Source organism: Hyalella azteca, unplaced genomic scaffold, assembly GCF_000764305.2.
Source record: "Hyalella azteca isolate HAZT.00-mixed unplaced genomic scaffold, Hazt_2.0.2 contig4995, whole genome shotgun sequence".
Classification (NCBI taxonomy): Eukaryota; Metazoa; Arthropoda; class Malacostraca; order Amphipoda; family Hyalellidae; genus Hyalella; species Hyalella azteca.
This window is the reverse complement of record NW_025935202.1, coordinates 69,981-80,087: the sequence shown is the minus strand read 5'-3', so window position 1 is coordinate 80,087 and position 10,107 is coordinate 69,981. Positions and strand designations below refer to the sequence as shown.

At 35.1% G+C, this 10,107-nt stretch overlaps 1 protein-coding gene across 1 annotated transcript in view; it reads right to left on the bottom strand.

Moving 5' to 3' along the window:
* The window catches only part of LOC108667276 (serine/threonine-protein kinase WNK2), a gene marked incomplete at its 3' end in the record, with an annotated part of 4,079 nt that extends 1,614 nt beyond the window's left edge, over positions 1 to 2,465 (bottom strand). Inside the window, exon 1 of the mRNA XM_018154283.2 lies at positions 2,329 to 2,465. Within this exon, the coding sequence (XP_018009772.1) occupies positions 2,329 to 2,417 (89 nt within the window). The remainder of the gene's footprint in view (positions 1 to 2,328) is intronic.
* Positions 2,466 to 10,107: the final 7,642 nt, after the last annotated feature.

Below are 10,107 nucleotides of genomic sequence, written 5' to 3'. Positions count from 1 at the left end.
GTTGGGGTGGGTTGAGGGGTGTTGGGATGGGTTGAGGAGTGTTGGGGTGGGTTGAGGAGTGTTGGGGCAAGCCTGTGCTGAGGTGTGTTGAGGGAAGCATGTGTTAAGGTATATTGAGCACTGAAATATAAGCTTTTTGCGCATAATGGCAAGTAGGTACAACACTTCTTCATGAACATTCATTTTCATTCAATGACCACTTTTGACCAGATTCCAGATTCTACTCATTCTGTCATGTATGATAACAACAGGTCAGACTTGGTATCATTAGGAAGGATAATGTTACCATGCACATTGTTCTCATATATAATAACATGTGTATTGTTCAAAGTAATGAAAAGGAACTGGTTCTTGAGCAAAAGGAGGGCTAATTCCAGTCCTGTGCTAATAAGCACAGGTCTGGAAAATGCAATATTATGTGAAATAATGATCACTACAAACACATTTTACAAAATTTTGAAATCTATTGATACTGTCATGCAGTTTTTATAACAATTAGGTAATAGATACTTTGCCTGGGAAAAATTCTACAGCTCTAAAAAAGTCAAGGAAGCTCTGTTCACAATTTGGATTCACTATGCAGAGTTAATTCAAGTGATGGTTTTGCAAAGGTCAGGTTCATATACCCAAAATTTTGCCAGTATTTTCAAGGATTTGTAGCCAGAACTAGCTAAACCTTTGATATTTCTTAACAAAAATACATGGAAAAATGTATTAAAAGAGAACTGTTTTGGCATGATTTTCTGAAAATGTAGGTACATATTTTTGCAGATGCATTGCCAAAGATCTTTAGAGTATCACTTGTATACTTGCTGCTCCCAGGGAATCATTATGTTCCCGCTAGATGAATTATCTTTCTATGAACAAAAGTTTACATTTGAGCAAAAACATTAAATTATTGAAAATTATCTCACTTTGGAGGTACAAGATTCTGGTAATAATTAAAATTGGCTCAACCTTGATTGGTATTACAGTATCTGCTGAGTGGCAAGATTGGAATTTTCCTACCTATTACTGAAATCTTGAATCTTCAAATCAACATATTTTCAAACAATTTGGTATCTTGCAGCCCCATTATACAGTGTGTACACTGTATACTTATCTAACAAAAGATAGGAAGTAATTCCTCAAATGGGATTCTTTTGGTTCTAAAACTTTTAACTAATATGCGTTTAAAAAGTACTTTTTGAAGACCACACTTCTAAAGAGGCCGGTGTCTCCAATGTTCCACATGTACAATGAATTTCTTATTTTTTAAATATTTATTTTGTACATTTTTTTTATTCTGTCAATCGATTCCTGCATTGTCTCCAACTTTACGCAAGTGTGCAAAATTTCATCTCAATTAGACAGGTAGAAGATATTGACAGGTAGAAGAATATTGATTATAAGATTGGTAACAGACAAACAAGAAGTGAAGTTGAAGAGAAGTATGTTAAAAAATAGCAGGAAATCTTTAGTTGCAACTTGGAAGATTGAAATGTTCTACATGGTCCATACCTGCCAAGACATACAGTAATCTTTGTGACAAAGCAGGGAATATTTCAGACTCTTCCTTTTCAAGTCATGTGAGTAGACCACTAGACCAGCACTATATCATAGATACAGCATTTACATATAAAGATAGAATAAAATTTTGAACAAGATCAGGGAAATAAAATGAATTGGTTTAAAAAATATCTTAGCCTAGCTATTTGCTACTACAATAAGTCAATAGCAAGTCCTGTCTCATTAACAGCAATGCCTTGATGGTGTTGTTGTTACAGATAACAGATGTATTACATCATATTAATCTAATTAGAATACAATTGCACTCTTGATCTGAGCAAAGAAATTGAAATCTAACTAAAATTTGCAATTTATAGTCAATGAAATTTCAGGAAAATCGTTAGGGATTTCTTATGTGGACCTGGTACTGGTTCAGAATCCTTCAATCATTAATCTAACATCTTTTAGCTGAAAGATGTAGAGCTTGGGATTTTCCAAACCATAACAAGCCAATAATAAAATAGTTGACTACATTCCATTGAAAGCATTATAGATTAGGCTACATCGATGATCGAGAGCATGTTTGATAAAAATTGATGAGGTCACAAAACATATGCGGGCCCCGTTTAAGTAAAAAGTAAACAAAGGATTGGAGACAGGAAAGCACACTTAAATTTTCAGTTTTATAATATAATTTGAATTAAAAAAAATTAAAATATATCGATGGCGGTAGCAGTGTCGCAATAGTTAAGAGACGATCGGTTAACAGAAAAAGAGGAGGTGTGGGGAAGGTGAAGAATGCTCCGGAATTATATCTTTTTATATAATTCTTGATCTCACCTTTTCTGGATAGAATCATTCAAGTGCTCAAGTATATTAGATGAATCCAGGTTTAGGGAATTGGGCACTGTGGTCAAAGTAGAGGTCATATATACTCAATCATTTCGTAGAGAATCAACGAACACAACCTCACTACACTACAGCCAGCGAGAGACTACCATTGGCAACCCTAACCCCCTAACCCACTGATCCCCTGAAGGTCAAAATATTTACCCTGAAACGCACGCTGATCAAAAATAATACTGAATTTTGGTGTTATTAATGGTTTTTAGAAACAATTTCACATTCAAGTCAGTAAATATCACGCATGAATTTCTATAACACCTATAGGAACATCATGGATTTAATTTTCAGGACGCAAGTAACTAGTAAAATTACACAGACTTAAATAAACATTCAATTGTTTATTTAATTATTGAGATAAACATTCAATTCATTTATTCAAGCAGTAAAATATTTACATTTTCACTTCGCAATATCTGACCATGTTTACATAAATAAAAACGTGTGCACCGTAGCGACCGATGGCAGGCCCACGGCGGTATCATGCCACACTAATTCTGAACGGGCCAATCAACGTACGACTCACAGAAACTTTAGCTGGTATTAATTTGTAATATAAAAACTACCACCTATTCTAATTCTATTTGTTTAGTGCACTATTTGCATTTTTGTCTTTCATAGGTAATATATAATATATAGGAGCCACTGAAGACCAATAAGTACAGTAATAATCATAATTTGATTGTTGTGAAACCCATATTCAAGGTCCACTTATATACTCCGTTGCAGTGAAAATGAATAAAAAAAATAATATGCGTCGCTCTAAATTTACAAAATGATTATATAGATTGAAAATTCTCTCACACTGCTAAATGAATGAATTATGTATGTACAGTACATATTAATGATGCAGATAGCTGAGTGATGAATAGGTGATGATATGGCAGCTGCCTGCACCATAAAAACGACAGTGCACCGCGTGGTGCAACAGGTGCACTAGCGCAGCTGACTGCACACAACTGCAGCTGACTGCACACAACTGCAGCTGACTGCACACAACTGCAACTGACTGCACACAACTGCAGCTGACTGCACACAACTGCAGCTGACTGCACACAACTGCAGCTGACTGCACACATTTACGAGTGGTGAAGATGGAAAGGCTAGAAGATTTGATCATAGAAACTTGACTTATGGGACCAAGAAAAATATCTATAAAATGAAAACGTTCAAGTATTTTCTCTAAAGCTAATGTTAATAGAAAGTAAATTTTAATTAACATGTAGTGCGTTATAATTACTATGAGTATCATGAATAAACAAATAAATATATCTATATATACAGGGATTGGGTCTATATAGTAAGGGAAACACCTGTCATTTTGATATCGTAATTTTTTACATGATATAAACAATGAAAACGTGACATATTGTTATGTTTGATTGTTTATTGCTGTTGCTGCTACTTGATATCTCATCCTTTAAGAGATATTTTTAGTAAGCTTTTGTGTCTATAACCTAACCAATGACCTATTAGGGTAACATGGGGCAGCGAGCCCGTAGTGGGCTCGCTGCCCCATGTTACCCTATTGGTTAGTATATACTTGTATACACATGTATATGGCCGCATGTACTTGTATACACATGTATATGGCCGCATGTATTTGTATATACATGTATACAGCATACACATGTACCAATCATATATAATTATCATTCATTAATGACCAATCATTTATATTTATCATTGATTAATGACCAATCATTTTCAATTATCATTGATTAATGATCAATCATTTATTATTATCGTTCATTAATGATCAATCAATCCTTACAAATTTGAATGAAACAAGGTAAATAATTCGTGATATAAATTTATTACAGGTCTACAGGCACACTTACGCTACATTTTATTATACATTACCCTGGATTGGCATTACTCATTGATACACTTCTATATGCGTGAATATACATGTATACACTTGTATATTCATGTATTTAGATATAAGAGAATATGCACACACACACATAAACTAGTATTTACTACTATATACTTGTTTACACATGCATATAGCCGCATGTACTTGTATACACATGTATATAGCCGCTTGTATTTGTATATACATGTATACAACATACACATGTACCAGTCATTTATAATTATCATTGACTAATAACCAATCATTTATAATCATAATTGATTAATGACCAATAATTTTTAATTATCATTTATTAATGACCGATCATTTAAAATCATCATTGATTAATGACCAATCATTTTTAATTATCGTTGATTGATGATCAATCATTTATTATTATTGTATACTAATTATCAATAATTTATTATTATCGTTGATTAATGATCAATCAATCCTAACAAATTTGAATAAAACAATATCAAAAATTCAATGAAAATTATTACGAATCGTGAAGAAGAAAAGATAGAAGATAGGAGATCTAATCTTAGAAACTTGACTTATGACCAAGAAAAATATATAGAAAATGAAAGCGTTAAAGTATTTTCTCTAATACTTATGTTAATGGAAAGTAAATTATAATGAACATATAGTACGTTATAATTACTATGAGTATTATGAATAAAAAAAAACATATTTATATATTCCAGGGTTGGAAAAAACAAGGGAAACACCTGACATTTTTATATCGTAATTTTTGAACATGTTATAAACAATGAAAATTTTAATTTTTTTCATTTTTTATTGTTGCTGCTACTTGATATTTTATCACTGCACAGATATTTTCAGTAAATTTTTGTGTCTATAACATAAACTATGACCTATTAAATGTGCGCCTGTCTGACTTTCAAAGAGGCCAAATTGTTGGTGCTCGTGTGGCTTGTGCTAATGTAACATGGCGGGGGATCTAGGGTGCAATTTCTTGAAAATACGTTAGACAAATGTTTTCTCGTTATGGAAGAATCAACAGCCGTGACTATTTAGGAATTTTGGAGGACCAAGTTCATAGAATGGTTCAAGCACTGTTTCCGGAGGGGAAGGCCATCTCTCTAGATGATAATGCCCCGATTCACACAGCTTGAATTGTTAAAAAATGGCCCTAGGAACATTCCCACCAAAATCAACAAATATGAATATAATCAAGCATTTATGATCAAATTTAGAGATACAAGTCAGAAGTCGATTCCCGACGTCCATCTTCTTTATAAGAGCCGGATCGAGTTTTAACTGAAGAATGGGTTTTAATTCCTTTGTAAACAATTCACACTTCTTATGAATCAAAACCTAGGAGAATTAAAGCTGTAATTGCCGCAAAAGTTGGACCTATACACCATACAAAAATATATTTTGTGGACTTCTCAGGTATTTTTTATTTTGTCTAACCCTTATATTATTTTTTAACCCATATACCTTCCCTTATTTTTTGTCTTATTTGTATATACTAATTTTTATACAAATTATTAAATTAAGCAGGACAAGCAGAAAAATACGAGCTCGCTTCAAGGGCCATACAAGGCCACAGGATGTGCTACAGATCTGACGTGGGCTTCTCGTCTGTCCTACAGGCTGGTCTATTCTGCAGGATACAGGCTGGTCTATCCTGCAGAATACAGGCTGGTCTGTTCTGCAGGATAAAGACTGGTCTATCCTGAATATACAGGCTGGTGTATCCTGCAGGAAATAGATGCTTCCTACATCAGGATATGCTACACGTAATAATACTCGTCCTACGTAACAGCTTCCTGAAGACCAGCTGAGAGGTAGGATGCAATAGCCTGACGTAGGAGCGGATATGTAAGATAATATATATAACTCAAGGTCGCTTCACCGACCATGGTATCTGACGTGGAAATAACGTTTATTAAACGTTGTTTCAACGTCATTAAATCGACGCTAATCGACTTGTAATCAACGTTGCTTCAACGTCATTGAATCGACGTCATTATACAGGCTGGCTGACACTTCTATTCTATTCTATATTAATCAATTTGTAATCTAAATTGTTTTGACGTCGTTTAATCAACGTCGTTAATAAACTTGTTATCGACGTGGTTTCGACGTCATTAAAACGTCGTCGTTTATCAATGTGTAATCAAAGTTGTTTCAATGCCATTAAATCTTTCAACGTAGCGCGTATTGTAGGTACCAGTACATAAATGCTAAATCCATCATGGGTAACTCCTAAGTTAGCCTTGCATTTTCTATTATAATGATATTTCTACAACGTCTTCGTACCAAACTAATTTTTTTCAGACAACACAATTTGTTCAGAGAAGATCGTTTGTTTATAGAATATGGTTTGTTCTCTGAACAACATTTGTTCACTGAACAGTATTGGATCAGGGTACATTGGTCATTCAGAGAACATCATCTGGACACTATTTGTCCAGAGAACATCAAGTCACGTCAGTGATAGATTTTTAAGCCAAGATTATATTTTTTTAGTTAAGGATGTGATTTTTTGAGTTGTTAATAATTGAATTAATGTCATATTTTTTATTACATTTTTCTTATTTTTAACTGTAAAGTGTTGTTTTATCATTTTTAAACGATAAATATGCAATTGTGGTAAAAGGACCAAGGGTGGGCGCCTTGCCCCAAGCCCATGGTAGGATAATTGCCCCAGGGGTGGGGCAATGGGCCCATTAATTTTTGACACTTTTTACAACATAGTGTTTCATTAAAAATTGAATAACTTTATAGGCTTCTAATTCACATCATACATTCCTCATTAGTTGCACCTTTAAACAAAACCAATAACCACCTCGTATCAATTAAAACTTCACCGAAAATTTAGTTTAAAAAAGGGGGGGGGGGGCGCTGCCCCATGTTGCCCTATCAGCAAATCTCTCTGACTTTCAAAAAGCCAAATTATTAGTGCTCGAGTGGCTTGTGCTAATGTAACATGGCGGGGGATCTGGGGTGTTATATCCTGGAAATCCGGTGGACAAATGATTTCTTTTCATGGAAGAATCAACAGCCGTGACTATTTAGGAATTTTGGAGGACCAAGTTCATACAAAGGTTCAAGCACTGTTTCCGGAAGAAAAATCCATCTCTCTAGATGATAATGCCCCGATCCATCCAGCTGGAATTGTTAAAAAATGTCCCGAGTAACATTCTAATGCTGTTGAGCATCTCATATGACCTCCACAATAACCAGATTTGAATATTAGCGAGAATTTTTGTTAAATTTTAAAGATGTAAGTCAGAAGTCGATTCCCGACCTCCATCTTCTTTATAAGAGCCGGATCGAGTTTTAACTAAAGAATGGGTTAAAATTCCTTTGCAAACAATTCACAATTTTTATGAATCAAAACCTAGGAGAAATAAAGCTATAATTGCCGCAAAAGTTGGACCTAAACCATACAAAAAATATATTTTGTGGATTTCTCAGGTATTTCCCTTATTTTGTCTAACCCTTATATTATTTTTAACCCATATACCTTCCCTTATTTTTTGTCTTATTTGTATATACTAATTATTATACAAATTATTAAATTAAGCAGGACAAGCAGAAAAATACGAGCTCGCTTCAAGGGCCATACAAGGCCACAGGATGTGCTACAGATCTGTCGTGGGCTTCTCGTCTGTCATACAGGCTGGTCTATNATTTTTACATGAAGGTCGGAACCTTAATATACTTTTCTACATAATTTCCGTGAATATCGAGGCACTTGTCATAACGTGGCACTAGTTTTTGAATACCCTCCTTGAAAAATTCTGTCCCCCTTCGTAATTAAATAATGTAAAAAAGTAGATTAATAGATTAGATTTATCTACTTAGATTACATTTTGATTAAAAATGTCTATTGGTAATTTAATTTTCAATCTTCCAACACCTACGAAGAATTTAGTACGACTTATTGAAAAAAACTAACAATAAGCTAATAAATAAAACTAATTCTCTGGTCTTTAACAAAACTTGCTTAAGAAAAGTAGATTAATGTACAGACTTTCATGTAAAAATAAAATTATTGCGATATCTTTGCTCGTCTTTTTTTCTAATTCCAAAACGGCACTGACTTAAAAAACATGCCTCGTACACGAGTTCATTCTTCAGTGTATTTCTCTTCTCGTCCAACCGGGCGGTGACTGTGGTCGTGCCAGGTCTAGAAGTGAGGCAGGACTTTGCGATTCATTTCAGAATTGATTTCTTATACATAAATTTACATATACGAAGCGATAAATATAATAGTAAATATAATTAAATTTAAATGCAAGTAATTACGAACGACCAGGAGATATAAAAGTTGAAGTCTTTTCATTGGTTGTTAGCTCATTCAATTAAAATTAGACGGATGGTTACATTGTGAAGCATACAAGGTTAATACATCCAATCATGCTGGCCTGTGTGATCAGTTATTACTGTATGATGCACACAAACTAACTTGTGGCCCAGTGCTACAGTTCAGAGCACCAGGATTGGAACATGTATTGGAACAGTTTGATTCCAACATGTATTGGAACTGCAGAACATTGGATTCCAACATGTATTGGAACTGCAGAACATTGGATTCCAACATGTATTGGAACAGTTCAGAGTGCCAGGATTAGAGCACTGAGGTGCGGGTTCGATTCCAGTTTCTGGTCAGAATCGGCGAATAGACCGGGCGATTAAGCACAGCAGAATTGAAACAGTGAGTTGCAGGATCAAGACCGCAACAAACTGTGAATGTTCCGCGATGTTAAGAATCGGTAGCAGGTCTACGGCCTGGTGAACGCTAAAATCGCTATGTTCTATCATGTTCACACAGAATCGCTGTGTTCTACCAGGTTCACACAGAATCGCGTGTGAGCAATTCTGTTCACACAGAATCGCGTGTGTTAATAAAAAATCAAAGAGAAGCAACCATCGATCGAGCCAGCCATGTTTGACGGTTATTAATAGCGCCGGTCTCGGGACTGTACACGAGAGTATTGTATACGAGGGTATTGTACACGAGAGTATTGTATACGAGGGNACACGAGGGTATTGTATACGAGGATATGGTTAATTGTGCAAATATTAAACGAAATTATTATTTTAATTTGCAGAGGAATTATGTATATAATCCGTATTGTGAATTACATGCGATAATAAGAACCCAAATATAAACAGCTCGTTGATCTGATGGGCTATATTAGACCCCTGAAGCACCAGAGCTCCTTGGATAATTTAGTTCACCTCTCATCATTTATAAAAAAATATGGGATGAATGTGCCGAAACTCTACGGAGTCCAATACGAACATTTAATTTACCATGCATGAATAGTAAATTTCCCTTTACAGTCGGAAGCCGTGAGCTCAGTGTATCGACTCGTGAGCTCAGTGTATGGAAACGTGACCTCAGTGCATTAAATTCGTGACCTCACTGTATCGAATCGTGATTTAATTTCATCTAGTAACGAGTTGCAAGTAATAAAATATGAGTGACATCGTCCCAAGTCACGAGATTATCGTCCCAAATCACGAGATTATCGTCCCAAATCACGAGATTATCGTCCCAAATCACGAGATTATCGTCCCACATCACGAGATTATCGTCCCACATCACGAGATTATCGTCCCACATCACGAGATTATCGTCCCAAATCACGAGATTATCGTCACGAATCACGAGTTCACCCTTTCATATCGCGCGATCGTTGTCCTTAAACGTTCATCTATCGATTGCTGGCCTCACATCGTTAAGCTGACAATTAAGATGTCAGTGCATTAGAATGATGTGCTCTAGAGGCCGAATTATCATCAATAGTTAAGAGTTCGTATTTCAGTAAGCCAATCACTGACGGCTTTTCAAGCGAAACCCACCAATCATA